This window comes from Amphichorda felina (assembly GCF_050947745.1).
Source record: "Amphichorda felina strain 45539 chromosome Unknown scaffold_1, whole genome shotgun sequence".
NCBI lineage: Eukaryota > Fungi > Ascomycota > Sordariomycetes > Hypocreales > Bionectriaceae > Amphichorda > Amphichorda felina.
Window position 1 is genome coordinate 1559450 of NW_028145049.1, and position 22186 is coordinate 1581635.

The following is a 22186-nucleotide window of genomic DNA, read 5'->3' on the forward strand; positions in this document are numbered from 1 at the left end:
AGCAGGTGACGTCGAAGCTTCCCAGCTCCGGTTGATTGTGAAGATTCTCAAGGTCGGCCTGCGGCCAAGCACAGGCTGCACGGCATTGTTACAGTGGGGTGCACGGACCACAGCGCCCCTACCAGGCCCCTACCAAGGTACCTAGGTAGGTGTGGAACAGTGCCCGGAATGCACCAGCAAGCACCGGGAGGGGCGTCGCATCCATTCTCACAGGCGCAGCACTGCTAGACCCCGCGATTATTGCTGATTTCCGGTGAGCTTCCAATGGAAACTGATATGGAGGGCCTCGTGCTGCATTCACTCACGCAAACAATCACCATCATGTCATCTCCCACCTTACATATCAACTCCTCACCAAACGACACCTGTTGAAAAGGCATACGAAACTCCCTTTGAGAATGAACAATCTCCATGCGCCCACTGTGCCTTCGGGCCCAACCAGCAGTGCTGCTGCTACCAACGGAGTAGCGGGGCACCTCAGCTTTGCTGAGCTACAGCGTAAGAAGGATGACATCGAGGCCGAGTTGAAAGCTCTCGGTGGTGTGCTAGATTCGGTACGACTGCATACTCATACCCCCGGCCCCTTCGCTTTTTATGATACATTAACTAATGCGTGTGAAGCATGGTGTCAACATGGAGACTCCCCTCCTTACGAGGGACGGTTACCCTCGCGCAGACATTGATGTTGCTCAGAGTACGACGCCACCGTGGACTTCATGGCACATATCATCATGTCGCCGATGCTGACCATGTATCTAGTTCGGACCACACGAGCTCGGATTATTAGGCTGCGAAACGACTACAAGGATCTAATGGCAGCCATCGAAAAGTTCCTCCACCAGCACTTTGCGACCCTCCAAGATGCGCCAGAACCACTCCCCAGCGCTGCTGCTCCGGCACCAGTCCTCCCAGACTCTCAACCCGAAATTCTCGATGGACCGTTTGCAAGAGTCAACACCGTCGCCGTAGGGAGCCCCGCAGAGAGTGCCGGTCTAAAGCCGGGGGATGAGATCCGCAACTTTGGATATGTAAACAGGTCCAACCACGACAACCTCAAGAAGGTTGGGGAATGTGTCCAAGGAAACGAAGGCGTAAGTTCAGGCACTGTTCGTCATCGCTCAACCGGGAAATTGACACATCATAGGGAACTATTTTCATCCGTGTCTCACGGACAACTTCTAATGTAGTACAACGACAAGAACTTCGGCTAACTTTGAGCCCGAGGAGAGACTGGGGGGGACGAGGGATGTTAGGGTGCCATATTCTACCCATCTAAGGACATGGCACCTTACAGATGACACCTTCCGTTGTGGCTCGTGTTTTGCCGTTTTGAAACCCGGAGTTGGGTGCTCGGGGTTGCACAGCCTAGCCATCTGGACTCCCATCCATGACGGGTTCTCGCAAAGGTTATAAGGCGCTGATGGGTTTGCGCTCTGAATCTTTGCCCGCACCACTTTATACACCCCAGCTATCCATTTAGTACTGCAGCAAAAAAATTCTGACCCAGTAAAGAAATTTGAAAGGGAAGGGGATATTCAACGGCGGTTGATTTTTCTGGAGAGCCTCGGACGTGACGAGACAATGCGATCCTCACTTCCGATCAAAGGGAGCAGCAGTCTTAATTCACATTTTAAGCAGCTGGCAGCGTTGAGCAGCCGGTTTCAAACACGGGGCCATTATTTTGAGCGCTCAGAGACTTCGGCAACACGTCAATGATCTAAAAAGTTACCGTGTGCTTAGCTGGAACCCAGCTCCAACCTGCCTAGGTATAAACCGTACCAACCTGATATCAATACAGTTAAACGCGCGACAATACACTCGAGGGAATCAAGCTTGCTCATACGAAGATATGTAACAAACCGCCGGCCCCTCGACTTCGCAAATTTTAATACGTTAGTTAGCTAAGTATTCGTGTAGTAGTTATTACATGTTGCCCGTCTTTTATTTCCTACTAGTATAGCGAACATAATTCACTACCAATAGCCTAAACCACCTCAATCTTTCCTCATCCGAATAAGCCGCTACCCAATTCACACCCTGTAATTCAAAAATAAAATATCATGATCTTCGTTTTACCGAACATATCAGTAAGGAACCCCCACACAACCTTAGGGGACAACAGGATATCGAGCCTGAGGAAACTGTCAGGGGATTATCTTGTCTTTCTAGCTAGTAGGCTATATGTTTTGTGGTTCGGAGACATCTAGTGCGATAGATTACCTAGGCTCTGGAGATGTTTTGGTACTTTCGGCTGTTTTCATCATTCCCTTAAACTCAACAAACTTGCTCTTACCCCTATTTACTCAAGTAGATGTATCTTGGAACATTGTTTAGTACCCTCTTCAATATGCAGAAAGCCAGAATCTAGTAGCTACTAATAGTAGGACCACACTCGACTTACGAATAGTTACTGAGAATAGGGCAATATAGAGATAACCCAGTACCCTTCTACAATTCTTCAATACTTACGGTTCCCGAATCTAATACCAGGCAACATCAGGCATTATTTGTTTCGTATCGAACCTCTTTCTCAGGCAGCGATGTGCTGTAGTCCCCTGGAGCCCAACGGGCCTACCTCTCGATCAGAAGTCGGAGGGTTGATTGCCCATCGGTGCGAGGGAATGGGTTAGGCTTCTCGGAGAGAGATATTTGGCACTTGGCAAGCAACAGTTGATTGGAGGTTGAGCGATTGGGCGGCAATAAGGACTTTGCTTACAAAGCTATCTTGCTTTACTGTTGAATGTGTATATGCGGTGCTGCCTTCCAAGGTTTGTCAATTGCAGGTTTGCATATCGGTGTCTGTTCTAGGTGGAGAACAGAACATTGGTCAGGCACCGGCAGGCAGCACCCCGCGTGTTGCCTGCTATTGAGGCCGCGAATAGCAACAAACTGTTCTCTGCCTACCTGAGTCACCGTGCTGGGCCCTCTGACGAATCGGCAACACATAGAGAAAAGTATAATCCAGTAATCAAGGCGGATTGGTAGCCAGCGGCAAGCCGCAGATGCGCCCAAGCACCTTGGGATTGGCGGGGAACGAGCCCAGCAGGCGGTTTTCTCCCTCCGGGAGCACTAGTATGTATGGCCTTTGAGCAACAGTGACGTTATCTGGCCGACGGTGGTCCCGGTGGGCTACATCCCTGCCTGCCTCAGGTTCCAGTGGGCCGATGGCGATGGCAAACAGCGCCGGCGACGTCACGTGCAGCCCACCCCGGTCGACTGAATTTTTCGCTTAAGGGCTTCCCTTGTCCCAAGTGCCCAAGTTCCCCGCCAACCTCACGCCCGCCCGACCTGTGAATCCTCGCCCTTTCACAGCTCCCTTCAAATAGCTGCCAAATTCCCTCCCAAGGTACGCCGACACACCAACACCGGCCCTAGAACTTCGAGGCTCTATTCCCCCGGGCATCTCTCCAACGATTTTATCTTGGTTCCGCCGCCTCCAACGAGACGAGAAGCTGACCGCATCCACCTTCCAGCACACCCCGCTTGTTTACATATTCGACCCCCCCTCGTAATCCGTCGCTTCGACAACCCCCAACGCCGAAATGGCTGAGCAACAGACTCCTACCTTCAAGCTCGTGCTTGTCGGCGATGGTGGTACTGGCAAGGTACGATTTATCCGACAATGCGCTCTGGGACGCATTCGCGATGCGCTTATCGCAGGACCGCCGTTGCCCCGCCTCTCAGACTTGTTGCCTCAACGACGAGTGTCATATCATGATGAACCCATCGAACTGACACGAATTACCCGCGCAGACCACCTTCGTCAAGCGTCACTTGACTGGTGAATTCGAGAAGAAGTACATGGCCACCCTGGGTGTCGAGGTCCACCCTCTTGGCTTCACCACGGTACGTTTACCAACTCTCCCCGCCACGCCGTACTTTGCCAATACTAACGATGCGACAGAACTTCGGTCAGATCCAGTTCGATGTCTGGGACACCGCTGGTCAGGAGAAGTTCGGCGGTCTCCGTGATGGTTACTACATCAACGGCCAGTGCGGTATCATCATGTTCGATGTGACTTCCCGCATTACCTACAAGAACGTCCCCAACTGGCACCGTACGTCCTTTCACCCGCAATCCATCCACCGCTGAGAGCATCCCATCTAACACAGATTCAGGTGACCTCGTCCGTGTCTGCGAGAACATCCCCATTGTCCTGTGCGGCAACAAGGTTGATGTCAAGGAGCGCAAGGTCAAGGCCAAGACCATCACTTTCCACCGCAAGAAGAACCTCCAGTACTACGACATCTCTGCCAAGTCCAACTACAACTTCGAGAAGCCCTTCCTTTGGCTCGCCCGCAAGCTTGTCGGCAACCCCCAGCTGGTAAGCATTATTCCAATCGCCGACATGGTGAAGCAGGAGAAGATTGCTAACAAAAACTATAGGAGTTCGTCGCTGCCCCCGCCCTGGCTCCCCCCACTGCCCAGGTCGACGAGAAGCTTCTGGAGGAGTACCGCAAGGAGATGGACGAAGCCGCTGCCATGCCCCTGCCTGGCGAGCTCTCGGACGACGACCTGTAAATGAGAGGCATTGGCACGAGAAGCAGTTGCGCAGGAACAAAATTTTGAGATGCACGCCATGGGACTGGGCCAATTCAGTTTTTGATGCAGGTTCATTGGCACACGGGATGACCATTTATGATACAGGGATTGGGGTTCTCAGGTTTACATGAGCGTGATTGGGGACGGCAGAAAACTGCTGGCCGTCGCCCCTCACTCGGGGTAGAATTGAGCCGTTGTTTGCTGCGTGCAGCAGCACTTTACTAGCTAGACTTTCAACTAAAGATGACACGCCCATGCGACCATGCCCATGATCTCTCTCCTAGTTATGTTCTGCGATGTGTTGGGGCGTGACGTTCCCTCCCCCCTGCTCCCGCCAACACTTGGGAGTTTGCCCCAAATCCTACTACTACTACTACTACTAGTACATGCAAGTACAGAGTACTATTTATTGTACCGGCGCCTTGACTCAGAGTCGGAGCTTCTGGGTTTTAAAGTACCATAGGTTACAGGCTAATGTACACGACATGCTAGTTTATGCGGACTGTGGGATTTGGTGGCATAATAATATGCTAGTAGTACTATTACCCCGCGGGTTCTTTGTGGTGATGGTAGTATCAGTACTTCCTGGTGGAACCCATGTGCCGTGGAGTAAATGCAACAACTGAGACCACATGGGTAATACTGGCGGTAAATCGAAGCCAGCGCATATAAACTTACTTAGACGACATTTTACCGTACACTGCTCTTGATCCGGACCGCCATATTATTTCAACAGCAGAAGTGAACTTTTGAAGCCCCGTGCTGTTGACGGCATATATCTACCCTATGCTTGGAGCTGAAACAACGAACAGAAATGCAACCGTTATAGTTCATCCTTGACAGGCGGGGCCAGCCCAGGGACTAGATATCAGAAACTCTGACGTGCCATTGATATTTCAATGATAAGCTTGGTGGCCAGCATGAGCGTGTGTTTGGCACCCAATGGTGCATGCGACTGGTCCCATAGAATATGAGCACTCTGAACTATTAGTAGTACTATTAGATAAAGGAGACCACGATGTATTACTACATCCCATAAGTACCCACTAGTACCAGCATTCGAAAAGAAGACTTTGTACGTAAAGTATTTGAAAATTAGTGATGGGAAACTGGGTGAGGAGTCCAATGGCTGCCATCAACGCGTGAGCGCGTGCGCGGATGTGGATATACTATGTACGGAGGGTATTTTATGTACAGATATGCATGTGCAAAGGACGAATGTGTAAAAGGCGCGGATATTTTGGAGCTTTAATAATGCCAGTGCGGCGAGGAGGGGCGGGCTGCAGGGGGTTGGGATCTGAATTTGCAACCTGCAACGCGCCGTGCAGGACGTGACAACGGCCTGGACCCCTCTGGCATGCGACCACTCCACCGACATGGCGAGACAAAGTAAATGTCGAGGCAGTGTTAGTAGTATTGAAGATGAGTGCAATGGATGGAGGACTAGGGCGATTGAATTCAAAGGAGACCGGTCGTCAAGTATTGATAATACTTGGTTGTTGGGAGAGCTATGGAAGGGTTATGGGAGAGAAGGGGAGACCTAGCAACGCGTGTTGACTTACTTCCCGATTGGGGAACACCAAACGCCCAACGCGCGACGTGATTGAACGACGCGGCTAAGATGCAGGAGCCTCACAGACCTAGCAGCAGGAACCACCCTCCCGCCTCGACCACCTTGACGATTCGACGCTGTTCAGTTGATCAATTGGGAACCTAGCACCGCCAAAGGACATGCACCGGGGGATGTAGTAATAATGCAATTGTCAACATTGCACGATGCATGTGCGTAGTTTAATCATGGAGCTCCAATTCGTGCTCGGGAGGATTTATGCTTGCAGGTCCTGGGGGGTCTCGACGCGCCGCGCCGGGTTGTTAAAGAGAATCCCCACTCTCCCTGCTCCAAGCCTCCAAGCCTCCAAGAGTCCGACACAGCCAACCCACTCCCGTCTCGTCCGGGGACCGTGACCGTGTTCCCATTCTTGGAGGTCCACCGTGCCTGTCCGCGTCTCGTCACATCCTCCTACGTCCTCGGGTCTGGTTCTCTACACTACCGTCTGCTACTAGTTCTAGTCCTCAGTTGACCTGCTCGTCCACGTCTGGTGACGCTCCCACGCGTCTCAGCCTGACCGACTCGAGTCCTCCTCCCCCATCTCCTTCTCCCAGCGACCGCGCCTCGTCTCTGGTCCCCGCCATGTCCAACCCCAGCTCGCCACACGACGATCCCCAGGAGCAGGAGCAGCCGCAGCAGCAACAGGACCATGCTGCCTCGCCGCCCGCCTCCCAGGACGACATCGACGGCTCCGCCTCCTCTATCTCCAGCAGTTCTCGCCAGCAGAGTTCCGACAATGACGACGACACGTCCCCCGGCGATGCCCCGGGGTCTCACGAGAAGCATCCGCGTGCAAGACGGAAACGTACTGGGTACGTGCCTGGCCCCCCTCGACGCGCTGGCGATGAGGGCAACAGGTTGAAGATACTTGTGAAGCTGACGTGTTTTGGGGAACAGATTCCACGACAAGATGATACTCGAGGAGGCGTACAGGGAGAACAAGAAGCCCGACAAGCAGGCGCGTCTCGCTCTAGTAAAGCGTGTCTCCCTCACCGAGAAGGAGGTCCAGGTATGCCCTCAACACTATGACGGGAGCCAATTGACTCCGAGTCGTGTCTTCGACGCGTCTCCAGTCCCCCAGCCAGCTGACCGGACGTGTTCGCGTGTGCGTATAGGTCTGGTTCCAGAACCGTCGACAGAACGACCGCCGAAAGTCTCGCCCACTCACCCAGGCAGAGCTTGCCCACCTCCACTGCAACGGCATCCGTCTGATCAACGAGGAGGAAGGCATCAGCCAGAAGGAGAGCGTCCTCAAGGTCACCCACGGTCCCGTCGCCATCTCAGACCCCGTCCGCAGCCCGCCCTCCTTGTCATCATTTGACAATGCCGTCCACAGCCACTCCCGGAGTTTCTCAGACGCCGCGACGTGCCGACAGCATCAGGCCCCGCCCTCTTCTCAGGAGTCGCATAATAACTCCCACGGGCTGTCTAGTTCTTTCCCAGGGCTAGGCTATATCGCCAATCGCCGTCGGGAGACTGGATCCTTCTCTACGCCCGCTTCGCAGACCTCGGGCTATAACAGCTTCTCCTTCAGGTATGAGCCACCTCTACTCCACGTGGACTGGGACCCGTTCCACTAACATTGTCTATCAGAGTCGAGGGCGTACCTCGTCCTTTCCCCAACGACAGTTCACCATCCCAGGGCGGCAGCCTCAGCAGCACACCCCAGTCCCAGATGAGAATTTCCTGCTCTCTCGATGGCAAAGCGGAACTTGTATCTGGCAACGAACCCCCCAGCTCCTCCATGCCTGAACGACACTCCCAGTCCTCCCCCTCCGCGTTGCCCACTCCCCCTTGGCCTCGTGAGCTTCGACGAACCCAGAGCGCCTTCACACCGGGCTCGTCAGAAGGTGATAGACTCCCTCCCATCTCGACCCTCATCAACCAATCCGGTCCTCCTCTTCCCTACGGCCGCTCCCGTGACGTCCAGGCCTGGGAATCGTGCGCCGCCTCGCAGACGCGTGACGCGCTCACCGCCCTCGCTGAGAACGAATCTAGCGGTTCTGCTGTCGCCAAGATCAGCCTCATCCGCTCCACCAGCAACGCCAGCAACGCTAGCAACGCCAGCAACCCCCCTTGCGCCACGCCAGACCCCCACCACCACAACAGTACCTTCCAGCCACACAGTAGCTCAAAGCGTAACGCGTCTCTGTCTCATGGCTGCGACCCCCAGTTTCCCAAGCGAGCCAGACTCTCGCGCGCGAAATCGAGCGTGGCCCGTTTAGGCCGCGAGGACCCAGCGGGATATGGCATGGACAAGACGGATTCGGACAAGGAGAACTGGAGCCCTGTTACTGGGCAGATGCGGCGTAGCCAGCGCCCTCGACCGTCGGACGAGTCGTCGCAACGACGCCCTCTTCCCTCTGGGGCGCTTGGAACTCCAAGGGAACGAAGTATCCTGAGGGATACGGGCAGCGGTGGGAACTCGTCGCTGCTCAACATTCGGGCCAACAAGGGCCCTTCCCGACGCGGGAAGAATCACGACATGGGTGTGGAGATATTTATCGACGGTGCCGAGAAGCAGGGACGCGCCGGTGTTGCGCGGGACGAAAACGACGTAGAGAGACCTTTGGCGGGATTGGTCAGCCCTCGGAAGGGTGAGATGGACATAGTGGAAGGCCTTCTGTCCCTTAAAAGGGGCGCGTGGACTGCGAGGTGAAAAAAAAGGGAGCCGGTTGAATGCCGATTGCCGTCCCGCGCCACGTCAAATCGGGGGTCTTTTGGCGTAATGAAAGTCTTTTCGGGGCCACAGCCTTTTGTTTTATTTTGGGTACTACTGGAATTGGCTCATGCGGCAAGGTGTTCGGATCGAGGAGTTGGTTTGGAATGGAGGGGATGGAAGGGTGCCGTTGGATGGGCTTAGCGTTTCAAATCTATGCAGAATACTCGATGAGTTCTGGAATGGAAAAAAAAAGCTTCATCTTGGTGCTAATGGAGTCGAGCTGTTTACTTCAAGTCAACTGCGGCAACTAGAGGAGGCATGAAGTCTGTAAGAACATGCACAGATACCCCTGAGCATTGTACCTATAATATGGGGCGGAGAGTGTAGAAGATGCTCTGAATGCGCGAGCCCAGCTTGAATTCATCCATCTACCTATATACATCTGTCTCTAGTCTGAAATCGTGATAGTCTTGTTGGCTCCATGATGGCCATTCGTAAAATCTATGCCCGGCCACATCATATCCGGGTCTGTGTCGAAATGAGGGTCCCCTATAGTAACTCCTAAAAACTCCATGCATGCATCCAACCCTTCCATTATCTCATCCGCTGAAAAAAAAATACCAAATGTCCCATTAGCCAACGAGTCACATCTCTAGCATCTGACGCCTAATGGGGCTAGCACTGACGCTGCCGTCCTCGCTAGGGTAGAAGCCGCTGTCGGTGTCAATGTCCCACGAGTTGCGCTCCTCCTCGCCTTCGGGGCTGCCGATGGCCCTAGAGTCAAAGGGCTTCTGGGCGGCGGCGCGTACATTCCACCGGAGGGTGCGGCTGACGCTGTCAAACCACTCCGTGTCGGTGCGAGTAACCGTGGGGAATGGGTATTGGGAGGCAGTGATGGTAACGTGGTCGCCCTGGCGGAGCTCGATTCGGCCCTTGCCGTCAAAGGCGCAGTAGGCCGTGGCCCGCGAATTACGCGGAACTGCCACGCGGAGGGCCATGGTATCTGAGAGAACCATGGGGCGGAAGGACAGGGTGTGCGGGCAGATGGGAGTGAGGAGGATGGCAGGAATATCGGGATGCACGAGCGAACCTCCCGCGGAAAGGGAGTAGGCTGTTGAGCCGGTCGGCGTGGAGAATATGCAGCCATCTGCCTGGACGACGGTGAGGAGTTCGTCGTCGCCGTAGAGCTCGAGGTTGGAGACGTAGGGAGAAGGACCGCGGTCGATGACCAGCTCGTTGAGAACCTCAAACTGCTCGTCCTCCTGCATGTCGCCTCCTCGCGCCCCAGCACGCCACACGGTGCACGTAAAACGCATACGGAGGTTGATCTTCATGCCATCATCACCCATGACGCGATTGAGATGTTCCTTGTACTTCTCAAATTCAAAGGTGGTCAGGAAACCTAGGCTCCCCAGGCTGAAGGAAAGCACAGACGGCACCACGCGCTGAAACAGCCATGAGGTAAAGAGCACGGTGCCATCCCCCCCAAGTGTGAGGACGAGATCGAACTTCTCGGGCTGGTTCCAGCAAAGATCGGGAGTCCAGTACTTGAGCATATGCTCGAAGCGTGGGTTCTGCTCTAGAATGCCCTTGGCGTCGAAACGTTTGGAGTTGCGCAGTTGAGAATCGACGTGCACCACAACGCCAAGATCGGAGCCGTAGCGGGGGGTGCTGAGTAGCCAGGTTGCCAGCTCCCTGGTGAGATAGACGAGTTGGTTATCCCGTGCCTTGGTGACAATCATGACATTGCGAACGGCTCGTCTGATGGGGGTGCGCTGAAGCTGCTTGGAGACTTCGCGGACGCCGGTGGCAGTCTGGACCAGTCTTGAATGTGACATGGAATGGTCATTCTTGATTTCTTCCAGGACCTTGTCAATGTTGACGGCGTCGTCGAATCTCTGATGGTAGAAGCATGGCGACTGTAGTGCGGGAAACGCAACAGTGGGTGTTGTGGAGGATGCTGTTAGGACCAGGTCATTAAGCGCGTCGGTTAGTCGCTTGGATGCAGAGGCTGATGAGGAGCCAGGATGTCGGGATTGATTGTCAGCACCACCTCCGCGGCTCCGGGACGACGCCATGCCGCCGAGGGAAAGGGCCTCGGGTTTGCGACACTGTGTGACCGAAGCTAGGGCCTTCAGGATGGTCTGACGGGGTACTGCGCCGTGAGAATGCGCGTTCCGCCGGTGAGTTTTTGCCTGGTGAGCGGGTTCCTGAGCACAGGGATCCTCCAAGGGCGAGATGATAGTTGCGGCTGTTGAAATGGAGGAAATGGATGTGGACGTGGATGCAGATGAGGGCGAGGAGGGAGACGCGGTAGATGATCCACCGACAAGAGTCGGGCCAGCAGCACAGGGTGCGCCTGCGTCGTCTTTAAATTGCGCGGTGTCGGTTGTATTCAAAGACGGCGAACACAGACCAGCGCGGGCTGGGGAGTAAGACGATTTATTAAGAGTCGGGTGGATAGGGGAGGGCGAGGGTGTGGTTGCAGCTTCGGGCGACTCGACGGAAAGCGAACCCCGAGTACAGCGATTTAGCGACAGCAGGGAACAGTCGGTGGCTCGTTCGGGGTTGCATTTATTTAGCTCGTGGTGTGCCAGCGATGATGATGCGCCAAGTGTTGGGTGGAGCGCCGTGGAAACTGAACCTGTCATTGTGGCTCCGGTGGGTGTCGACACGGGCGTCGCCGTGGGTGACAAGGCGGGCGCCTGTGCCAGCGCCATCGTCCTCGATTCACCGTCGGAAGCTGTGAGGTACATGCCTACCGGTAAATTAGTAAATGCACCGATGCTGGGCTTTAGGAGCCAAACCCCGCAAAATCCGCGCAGCTTAGTAGAGCCGCCTTGAAGATGACGACCAATGCCTCTCTCGGGAAGGCAATGTGCAATCGGGAGGCAGCTGTTTTACAATCTCGCGCAAAACCTGAGACCAATGGCTGGATGCCAGGAGGTACCAAAACGGAAGTAGGACCACCAAGACGGTCCAGCTGGTCGGTGTTGCACGGCCAACACGTCGAGCCGACCGACTCTCGATGATGCGTGCTGGCTGGGGGCCAACCAGAGCGTCGTCTCTGCCACGGGACCAATCTGCCACAAGACCAGCCAGCCACCTGGGCGAGTCGGAATTTGGGGAACGAAATTGCGGAGGCGCCAGGGTACTTCCTTGGGTAGCATGTACGAAGTACTACCTAATACTTCGTGGAGGCGGAGAAGGCGGAGAGAACCACGCAGATTCACCGCACAGTCGAACGAGATACCGGGGGACGATTGGCCGTGACTCTGTGATTCCCAGCTGTGTCCTGCACAGGCGACAGCAAATCAAGGCAGGTTTTCGCTGGGCCGAGACCGAAGCTATTGGGAGCCACTGGTGATGGTGATGCGAAGTTGTCAGTATGTGACGGTGGGAATATAACATCCACTACATCTACTGTGTCGCCCAGAGGGATGTGCCCAAGTAAGCAAGAAGTAAGATGGCGACAAAGCGAGATCCCGACCGGCGGGAGGCACCGACTGCAAGCCAAGAAGACGCAGTACAAAGGGGGAAAAAGGAATGTGCAACAATGAACACGGCGGAGGCGGGAACTACCCGAGTTCTCGTCAGCCAGCCGATGTCAGATGGAGATGACTATCTATCAATGTTGGAACGAGCGTGAGAATCTGTGGAATCAACGACACCCGTCGAGCTCGGGGCAGTTTAGTACAAATATGAAGCCAAGCCCGGTCCGCTGCCTTGCATCCAAAGGGTGGATCCATGGTGTTGAAGGCGTCGAGAGATGTAGAGGCTGTGACAGCTTGCAAAACATGTCGGCGGCAAGCTACTCCATAGAATGTGATGGAATTCATGCCTGCGGGCGTGCGGCGCTGCACCGCGCACTCTCGAGCAAACATGGTGGTCTGGGCCCCATGCTGAAGCACGGACCGATAGCAGAAGACGGCGCTATACGCTGGAAACGACGAGGGTGTCTGGATGCCAAGTTGTAGAGGAAAAGTATTAGACAAGATGGGCTCAGACGACGATGGTGACAGACTGACAATCGCTTGGGAGGGGCGGGGGCTGAACAGCTCTTGCCTCAAGCCATCCGTGCCTGCCATGCCAAACACGATTGCACTGTGAATTCAATTGATGCCTCGGGTAAAGATAACAGTGCTAAGGTAAGTCTTCAAACCAGAGCTGGAACCTTTCATGCCATGCAAAAGTTACCTAGGTGCGCAGCTTATAGTGTTCCCACCACCGCCCATATTAAGGTCTCCTAGTTGCTCGCCTTGGCTGTATGCAGCGCATGGCGACACGTCTGAGCCTGAAATCCCGCTATAATCGATTTCCCCGGAATGAACTGTGATACAGAAATTTGCAGTACTGATTCTTGATCGATGGGGCGTCTCCCAGCTCTTGCCGGACCTGCGACGTTCCCCTTTGTATTCTGAGGCTGGGTTGAAACACCATTCCCAAACCGCCCAAACCGCCCAAACCGCCCAACTAATATCTGACGCAACGCTCTGGTATCACTGATGCCAAGACGAGCATCTAGACCTCTGCCAACGCCGCAGAAGCCGCCAAATACCTCTGCATGGTCACCTGTAGTTATCTGGCCTGTTGCTTTGTCGAGGCTTTTCGTCGGCCCATGTTGACGCGCAACGCCGTAGCATCACGGGCTGCTGCTATGAGACTCATCCCTCACTCAGGAAGGGTATCGAATTCCCCGATCTGTGCGGACGCTGCTCCCGGTTGAGAGCTCTCTGCGCATCATCTTCCCGTGGAATTCAAAGCTTGGCTATCTAGCCACGTCATTTCCAGTGAAGGTCTGCCGCCACCTTGGCCTCCATGGCAGCCCGGATAAAGTCCTTGATGCTCGCAGACTCGAGGCCATTATCGCCCATGGCTGTATCCTCGCCCACTTGCTGGCAGCATATCCGCTCTCCTTCACGGAGAACCTTGCCCCACTCCTCGGGGGAGAATGACCCTTCGCTCTCGGCCAGGAGGAGCTCCTCGTCGGACGTGAATCCGACGGCGTGAACAGAGGTCGCCCGGCTGGCCTCCACGGCGGTCGGACCGACGATAATGTCGCCTGAGCCCTCAGATATGGCGAGCAAAGTTGCCGTCGCTATCGTCTTTAGAGGCACCGCTGCTGTCAGCAGGCCGAGGATAGCAGCATGCAGCAGGGCAGGGATCATAGCAAGATTCTGCGTAGAGATGTGAGTCAAACTTGTTCAACAAGGGGGCTGTAGTAACTGCGCACCAGCTGAGCCTGAACCAATTTGGTGTTTTCGTATGCATTCTCTGGCGTCTCAACCACCTGTAGTGTCACCTGGATCATGCTTCGGGGGAAATCCCGGACGGGGATGAGCTGCCGCAGGGCGGACTGTAGGATGGACTCGAGCTGGCGCTCCGCAGTTCCTGTCGATGAAGGTGAGCCGTTCCGTGCTATACAACTGGACATTGGGGGTTTTGAACACTCACCTCCCACGCCGGCTGCGGGTCGGACGTTGACATCTACGAGAGCCTCGAAGGCGTTTTCATCTCGCCTTGGCGCCTCGACAGGGCCATTCACGGCCGACGTCACGGCGTATCCCTGATAAGAGAAAGTTGCTGATCCATCGGCCTTGGGGAGCTGCGATAGCTCAGCGCTCGGTTGAGCTGAGGGAGCCATCCTGGAGGAATTTGGAGGTGCTGGCGCTGGGGCAGTCTGGAGATGCAGGAAGTCTCTAAAATCTGAATGAGATCCAACCCATGTCGATCTAGGCGATGAGCTAAGGCCGCCCCGCGGTGTCACTAGCAAACGCCACTAGCCTCATATCGACCTAGACGGGAGACCCTTGCCCAAGCTTCAACTTACCTCAAGCAACCACACACATACGAATACATTTGGTACAATTTACCAAGTAATCATCATGGCTTCAAACTCACCAACCCAGTCGCCGGCCCCATCTGCACCCGAACAGCCCGACGCATCCTCCATCCCCAACCTCAAAGACCGCATCCCCAGGATCCAACCTCGCAAACGCCGTCCTGGCCCTGCGAACCCCACGCCTGTCCCCGAGACGCCCGCGCTCCCTCCGCCCCCAGACACATCGTCCGGCTGGACCTTCAAGACGCCGACGCGCCGCATCCTCTCGAGGGAGGACCACGAACTATTCCAGAAATCCCCGACCGACCGGCTCATCAAGGCCTGGATATTCGGCCTCGCTGATGCCGTCGTCGACACACCATGCTCGGCTGTCAAGGATGAAGACCTCAGCGATACCGTCAAGGCCATCCTCGCCATCCTCGGTGAGGCGGAGGAGCTTGTCGCCCGCTCTCCGCCCGATGAGCAAGGCGGCTCCCGCTTCGGCAACAAGGCCTTCCGCGGGTTCCTCGACCTTGCCCGCGAAGCTAGTCCCCGATGGCACCGCTCGCTGGGCATCAGCGACGATGCCGCCATCGCAGAGATCTCCACCTACCTGGACCACTCCTTCGGCAACCGCAACCGCATAGACTACGGCTCCGGCCACGAGCTCAACTTCATGATGTGGCTCCTGTGCCTGTACCAGCTCCGCGCCCTCCAGCCCGACCGCGACTTCCGGGCCCTCGTCCTCCGCGTCTTCCCCCGATACCTCGCCGTCATGCGCATCGTCCAGATGGCCTACTACCTCGAGCCCGCCGGCTCGCACGGAGTGTGGGGGCTCGATGACTACCAGTTCCTCCCCTTCCTCTTCGGCGCCTCGCAGCTGCTCCACCACCCGTACATCACCCCGCGCTCCATCCACCAGGACCTCACCCTCGAGGAGTCCGCCGCCGAGTACCTCTACCTCGGCCAGATCGCCTTTGTCAACTCGACAAAGACGGTCAAGGGCCTCCGCTGGCACAGCCCCATGCTCGATGACATCTCTTCGGCCCGCTCCTGGACCAAGATCGACGCCGGCATGCGCCGCATGTTCGTCGCCGAGGTCCTCGGCAAGCTCCCCGTCATGCAGCACTTTCTATTCGGTAGCCTCATCCCCGCCGCTGAAGGCATGAGCGAGGAGGCTGAGGACGGCGCCGAGGATTCCGGGGCGGAGGAGGAGGTGGTGGTGGGTGACGGGCACGACCACACGGGCCACGGCCATGACGGCACGGGCTGGGGTGATTGTTGTGGAATCAAGGTCCCTAGCAGTATTGCGGCGGCTCAAGAGATGAAGAAAAGAGGACAAGGGCAGACCCTGCGGAGAATTCCTTTTGACTGAACAAAGTGCACAGCTTTCCCAGGATCTGCGAACGCCTTCCTCGCTACGGAGTCATATAGATAGCTTTGACGAGAATAGCTACTGCTAGTCTTGCATTCTGCATCTCTTGACAGACGTAGGTGGTGCCTGAGCATTAACATGCCAGTGATCATGGGAAACAGTGCTACTCTTCGAGGAAATCCCTTTCTATTTGTTCTCGGGCATCATATGATCATACACTATATGTGCCAGACTATCTACCGAAACCTTCCACTAGCCTTTCTATTTCAGGCTATCCTTCCCCCTGGGGGGAAACATCAGCGGGCCTTCTTTGAGCCGCTGACATATGAAATGTGCCTGATCAAGGCCATGTTTGGAAATAAGAAATTACCCCCTACACCAAACTACCCATACCGCCCCAACTGTTTATACCTTTCATCCATAACACGTTGTCCAGAGGGCAAACCATTGCGCCGTCAATTGTCATTCAGAATCAAACACGCATGCGAATTCGAGATTAACCACCCATCAGGTATCTTGGAAACAGAAACAAATAAGAAGAAAAGGGAACGAGAAGGATCGTGAGTGACCTGTTGTGACGGGACAGGTCGATTCTGAGGAGTCTTTAAGCGTCGTATTTGCTCTCCTCGCAGCCCGATGTCAAACCAAGAACCTTGGCCATTGAATTAAATCGCGATCGGCATCGGTCCGGTCTCGTTGGAATATCGGGTCAATAGAGGAGGCTGGCGCAGTCTGCTAGCGACGTGGACATCAATGAGCATTTCCACCATGGCCTCAACGTCTCGACGTAGGACCGCCAGTTCTTCCGAGTTCGAGTACTGGATTGAGCCGTTCGCTCCTGGCTTGCGGTATGCTGCAAAGACAATACCTCGATCAACGGCATTCGTGCTCTTTAAGTGGGAATTAACCCCAACGGTGAAACGATTCTCTTCATACTGGCCGGGGTAGAAAGAGCAGGCATAAGCGTGGCTAAAGTCGCCATTCAGAGCCTTGTCATCAAGGTACTCCACCCAACCTTCAGACCGCAAAACCTTTGTGTGGACTTCTGCTGAAATCTGGAAGGGCGATGGGCCGTTGTGCAGCCCATAGGCCGCTAGAAGGCGGCCCGTCATGCCCTGGATAGAATCAGTTGGACCCTCCTGCGCTGTCGCTTGGGAGGAAGGGGCCTCGGGCCATAGGTTCACAACATAAAGCATGTCAAATTTGTACCGGCTGGCGATACGGGCTGCTTCAAATGCTGCAACGGCAGCTGGGCGGCTGGCGCAGGGGTGTTCGAGGGTAAGGAGCGGAGGATCACGGAGCGGTAGTGACGGGGCCGACGGCGTCAGTGTTGCTGGTCCTTGCTCTAGGTTCGGTGAAGCACTGTTTTCGAACTCGGGTTCTGCAACATTATCGTCGCTGAGGCTGAAGAACTCATCGAAATCGGGCTCTTGGAGGTATTCTCCCACATGAGAAAGGTTATGGGACATGAGATTAGCCGTTAAATGGAGCTCGGGGGCCAGGAATTCCGGTTGAGCGAGGTGTTGGCTGAAACTCGATTCTCCAAACGTCTTTTCTAGCTGCATCTGAAAATCCTCGAATAACCTTTCATCGAGTATGTCGACTGGTTTGTGTTCATGAAGTTGCCAATCGGACACGGGGCCAATCTCAGGAAATAATTCTGGAGTAACGGGGGCTGTAGTATGAGGAACGATCTGAAGTTTCTTGGCCTTGGGTCTCCGTTGAGATAAGGGGCTGTCCTCTGGTTCAGATGAAGGGGGTGTCTCCAGCCTTGAGGTTGGCATTTCCACCTTGGCCGGTGATACGGATCGTGAGGTTTGGTACCCAAGAGCGTTGGGAAATGGACTTGGGCCTAGTTCGGCCCCCGGAGGGGCAATGCTACCTTTCCGGCTAAGAGGAGGTGTAGGAAATTCGAATCCTCGAAGCACTGAAGCCAGCTCCTCACGTTGGTCGCTGCAAAAGGTTGAGGAATGAGCGTGGAGCGTTTCCAAACTAGGCGGGGCGGCAGTGTTTTCGGAGCAGCTGCTATCAGTCGACGCGTGACGCTCAGAGAGTAACTCATAAGGGTCCATGGAAGACTTGGTAGGTTGCTTGAAGCGAAACTCCTCCCGCGCGGCCATACGAGAAGTTTTGGGTCTGATGAATGACGGTGACGGGAACGACGCCCCTGTCGAGGGTTCTGTAGGGCTGCTCGGGGCACTAGAGGGCGCAGTCGAGGTTCTACTGGAGACAACGGACGCCTTGCGCTTCGCGGAGAAGAATCTTTCGAAGCGGTTGGCCATGGCGATGTCTTTTGGGGGATGGCCTAGGATGACTGGATCTGTGTTAGTTGAAGCGTCTTGCAGCAAGCTGTGCGACTTGAGGAACCATACCTGATCACAGAGTCTTGCGATGAGAAAGGCAATTACACAAGGCTACTAGACATGGGTAGGCCAAGGCACGATGGCTTTATGTTGATAGCGCAGATCAAGTGGGCGCCGCCGTGTGCAGTAGTGCTTTGCCTTGTGCTACACTCCGCAGTGAAGCACAGCCGTTGATGCTAGCTCTTTCGAGTGCCGATTTAGGGTCGTGTCGGTGCAGTTATGTTGTGGTAGGGATGCCTCGACGACGGTGTAAGTGGGCGCAAGGTGCGGGGGACTGGGGCAGTCTTGAAGGAGTTGAAGCCGCCGGCGATTACAATAAGTGAACCGCACAAGCGATGTAGTTTTCTCAATGATGCGGTGAGAGAAAAAAGAAAGAAGTAGGAATCCAAGTAACTGAGTCGAATTCCCAGTGTCAGTTACTCGTACACGTAAATATTTAGCTTGTTGGGGGCGAGCTTAGGCCAAGCTTAGTGAGGTGCGTGAGAGTGAGATCAAGTTGTTGGTGATGTGAAAGCGTGCCAAACGGTCGATGATGTGATAGCAGTGGCGGTCGATAACCCAACGCACTTACCAGGACGGTGTCGCCTCTTGCCCTGAAGCAAGAGACTGTCAAAAGAGGGGGTCACGACACAGAGAGGAGATAGGTGAGGCAGGAGGTGGCTGTTGTGCATCCCAGAAGGAAGGGCAAGACCGAGGGCGAGTTAAGGGAAGGGAGGCCTTAAACAGCATGACAAGTGAGCAGGTAGTGATGGACCTGTACATGATCATACACCGGTCAGTACTAGATTTCTCGTCTCTCATCTCACTGGCGCACCCTCTCAAGGTCCCGTCACGAGCCGCATCACGCATTACACGCTTGTGGCTGGACCACATCTCAGTTGATGGTGGGCTCCCAGCTGCAAGGCATCTTATCCGTTGCTACTACGAGTACGGTGTTGCTGGTAGGTACTTCTCACTGACAGCCTCTAGTGTTCCCTGGACCCTCTCAGCCAGCACTCCTTATTGGCGAAGCAGAAGATGGAAAGCGTAGTCCGGGCTGAGACATGATGCAGTCCCAGCAGCCCCTCGAACGAATTCGGGGCCCAGAAGAAAAACAAAGCAAAGAGCGCCCGAGGCAAGGGCTACTGGGTGAGTCGCTTCTCGGACAGGAGGTGCCCCGTGCGGGGCAACAACGGGGTGGTCGGGGGCGAGTTGCCTGCCAAGAGCCAACTGCCATGGAATTGCCAGTGCCATCCAGATGGGTAGGTACGGGACTACTCCGTACGGGTTGCCACTCTGCCAGCCTAAAATCCATGGCACTGACACCCTGGACGAAGTACTTTACCTACAGGGTCTAAAAGAGCAAACTTCCGAGTTATTAGCGCCGAGGTGCCTTTTGAAGTTTGCTGAACCTGAAAGTTTGCAGCCCTTGCGGCCCCTGTCGTCCAGGGTGGGCACGTCCCAAGATGACTCCAACGGTCCCAGACTCCCAATTGCCAATACTACTACGTACCTAGTACGGATACGGAGTACGAGACGAGTTGCGACCTATGGATTCATCTCCGATACCTCAGGTACGGATGCCACATGACAGAATGGAGATGGGACCTTGTCCACTGTTGGATTCTCCAGTCTCCCCGCTTCCCAAGAGCTCTGCGGTTGATCCTCCTAGATTCGGCTTTGCACCTTTGGGGCTCGGGACGGCCATCCAGTGTCTAATGACAGTGACTCTCCCCAGCTCAGACCGGAGCTGTCAACGCGTTTTCCCCAGGTTCCGATACCACACCACACACACAGTTTCTCTCTCTCGCGGCCTTCTCATCAGCTTCGTCAACAATCGACAACGACAGAGTGCTCTTGTTGGTCGCTTTCCTGGCAGACACGTTGTCGGATGCAACCCCTGCACAGTTTTTGTCTTTCCACCTTGCATCCAATTGCGTCCGACTGCAGCTAAGGCGCGTCCCCCAGAAGAAATACCGTTCCGCTAGTGCCCCCAGTCGGCTGAAGACTCTTTCCCATCGTCATCAGGAGCGTAATACCTCAGCGAATAATACGGTGTAAGGGTGGTTTTCTACCTCCATCCGGCCCGCCAAGGGCGTCGTTTTCCCCTCTTGCCATGGCCATCGGGCCCTGGCCTCGACTGAGGCGATCCAAGTCGATTTCAACAATGCCTTGCTCTCTTGCTAGCCCCCCCAACACCCCGATCGAGGGAGCGTCCGCCGCCCGATGACGCTGATCCTCGGGGTCCCCGCCTTCGGAGAACCCAACCCTGAACTCCGGTGGTAGTACCACAACATACAGATATGTGGTGCGACGAACCATTTTAGCTTGGACATCTACACCGTTGCCAAGTTCCAACAACTTAGAGAGTGACCGCCCTAATCAAAAGCAAGTACTCCGTACTCGTACATCTTGCGCGCGCCTTTGCAGCCATCACCAAGAAAGCACCAACAAGGACCCAACCCGGCAGTATGGAGTAAACCCCACCAATCTACGTTCTGTGCTTTGACCTCCAAGGCTCCAACCGTCTTCAGCCGTTGCTGTTGGTACGAGTAAAACGGATACTGATACTAATAGAACCGCAGCACAATATGGATTTTCCACCGGCTGCCGAATATGTGGTGGTCCCCGTCGTCTCCTCTTCTCGCCCTCGTGTGGGCAGGAACCGCCAATGCTTCGTGGGACGGCCCAGGTAAAACACCTGCGCCTCGAACTGCGACATCCTGAGCCAATGATCCCCGAAACGACTCGTGGAGTTTCTCTTGCTTAACGACTGGTCGGAGCGCGGCTCAAATTGCAACTCTGGTTCCCGTCTTGGTATCACGGTCACGGGGCCAAGGTCGTGCCTGTTGCTCCTGAACACTCTGGTGGCCCATGGTGTCGACCATTGATGCCTACTCCTTCCTTCTCTTTCAGAGAAACACGAATTGCTTCCGATCACCGCCCTGTACTAAATAACGTCTCTCAGACCGCCTAAAACTATGCCCAACATATAGTGGAGTTGAGCTCGGAAAAACGCAGCCTCATATGCGACTCATGAGCGAGCCGTTCCAACTATTACCCACATCACCGACGGGGATGCCGGCCCGCTAATTGCATGCATCAGGCCGTCACGGCTGAACCTCATGGTTGGTGAAGGTGGCTCTTCGGCAACCGGTAACGTGACAGACGGGATGGGCCTCGAAACTCATTAGTAAAATAGTTCCCGCTGTCGAGCCAAATACGTACGTAAGATGCAGAATTCGTCACGGGGGCCTTGAAGGACCAATTCGGCCAACAGGTTTCTTCTTGACTACGGATAATAGAGGCCTGCCGGACTTGCTCGCCAAATATCATCGTCAAGTAGATTTTATCACACATAATACTGGATTTTGGGCTGACAAGTATATCCGAAAGTCCAGCAATCTAGATTGCTCCCAGCATTGTATTTCTTTACTTTCGGGCTGAGGAGTCAGATGTCCATCCAACTTGTCTTCACCCGTCGTCGTCGGGCTCTCAGATCTGCGGGCGATCGAGCTCTGCAAGTTCCACAGCCACTTTTTCGTCCCGTCTTGAAAAAGTCTGCTTTTAAGTTAGTATGGGGTATTACGCCGTAATAATACGGATGTAGTAGAATCGTCCGAATCCTTCCCAAATGAATGAGAGCACATGTTGGCCCCCTGACTACGAGTACCCGAACCCTGCCCAGCGGTCATAGCTATGGACCATTGGCCGTGGTAGTAACAAGGTGCTGGAAACGACTCCAAACGGGAGTTTGAAACAGAACCCGACTATCTATGCAGGGTCTCAGCTGGGGCTGTCGGCCCTAATAGTTGTTCGTCCAGATGCCGGCCA

At 55.0% G+C, this 22186-nt stretch overlaps 7 protein-coding genes across 7 annotated transcripts; 4 read left to right on the forward strand and 3 right to left on the reverse strand.

Moving 5' to 3' along the window:
• Positions 1–398: 398 nt before the first annotated feature.
• On the forward strand, positions 399–1211 carry NAS2 (uncharacterized protein; the record flags this gene model as incomplete). Its single annotated transcript, XM_083190003.1, has 4 exons — positions 399–554; positions 622–694; positions 760–1091; positions 1188–1211. The coding sequence occupies 4 exons, from the start codon at positions 399–401 to the stop codon at positions 1209–1211; spliced, it is 585 nt and encodes a 194-aa protein (XP_083053862.1).
• Positions 1212–3542: 2331 nt separating this feature from the next.
• Positions 3543–4522, forward strand: GSP1 (ras family-domain-containing protein; the record flags this gene model as incomplete). The annotated part of the gene is made up of 5 exons (XM_083190004.1): positions 3543–3605; positions 3754–3846; positions 3905–4058; positions 4120–4325; positions 4388–4522. The coding sequence occupies 5 exons, from the start codon at positions 3543–3545 to the stop codon at positions 4520–4522; spliced, it is 651 nt and encodes a 216-aa protein (XP_083053863.1).
• Positions 4523–6734: 2212 nt separating this feature from the next.
• ACO1O0_000506 (homeobox domain-containing protein) lies at positions 6735–8811 on the forward strand (the record flags this gene model as incomplete). The annotated part of the gene is made up of 4 exons (XM_083190005.1): positions 6735–6964; positions 7050–7161; positions 7268–7686; positions 7782–8811. 4 exons carry the CDS (start codon positions 6735–6737, stop codon positions 8809–8811), a joined length of 1791 nt encoding a protein of 596 aa, XP_083053864.1.
• A 647-nt stretch (positions 8812–9458) lies between these two features.
• Positions 9459–10892, reverse strand: UTR1 (ATP-NAD kinase-like domain-containing protein; the record flags this gene model as incomplete). The annotated part of the gene is made up of 1 exon (XM_083190006.1): positions 9459–10892. One exon carries the CDS (start codon positions 10890–10892, stop codon positions 9459–9461), a length of 1434 nt encoding a protein of 477 aa, XP_083053865.1.
• A 2703-nt stretch (positions 10893–13595) lies between these two features.
• Positions 13596–14458, reverse strand: RRP46 (exosome non-catalytic core subunit RRP46; the record flags this gene model as incomplete). The annotated part of the gene is made up of 3 exons (XM_083190007.1): positions 13596–13991; positions 14048–14205; positions 14269–14458. 3 exons carry the CDS (start codon positions 14456–14458, stop codon positions 13596–13598), a joined length of 744 nt encoding a protein of 247 aa, XP_083053866.1.
• A 241-nt stretch (positions 14459–14699) lies between these two features.
• RRD2 (peptidylprolyl isomerase RRD2) lies at positions 14700–16010 on the forward strand (the record flags this gene model as incomplete). Its single annotated transcript, XM_083190008.1, has 1 exon — positions 14700–16010. One exon carries the CDS (start codon positions 14700–14702, stop codon positions 16008–16010), a length of 1311 nt encoding a protein of 436 aa, XP_083053867.1.
• Positions 16011–16675: 665 nt separating this feature from the next.
• Positions 16676–18292, reverse strand: ACO1O0_000510 (uncharacterized protein; the record flags this gene model as incomplete). Its single annotated transcript, XM_083190009.1, has 1 exon — positions 16676–18292. The coding sequence occupies one exon, from the start codon at positions 18290–18292 to the stop codon at positions 16676–16678; it is 1617 nt and encodes a 538-aa protein (XP_083053868.1).
• Between the last annotated feature and the right edge of the window lie 3894 nt (positions 18293–22186).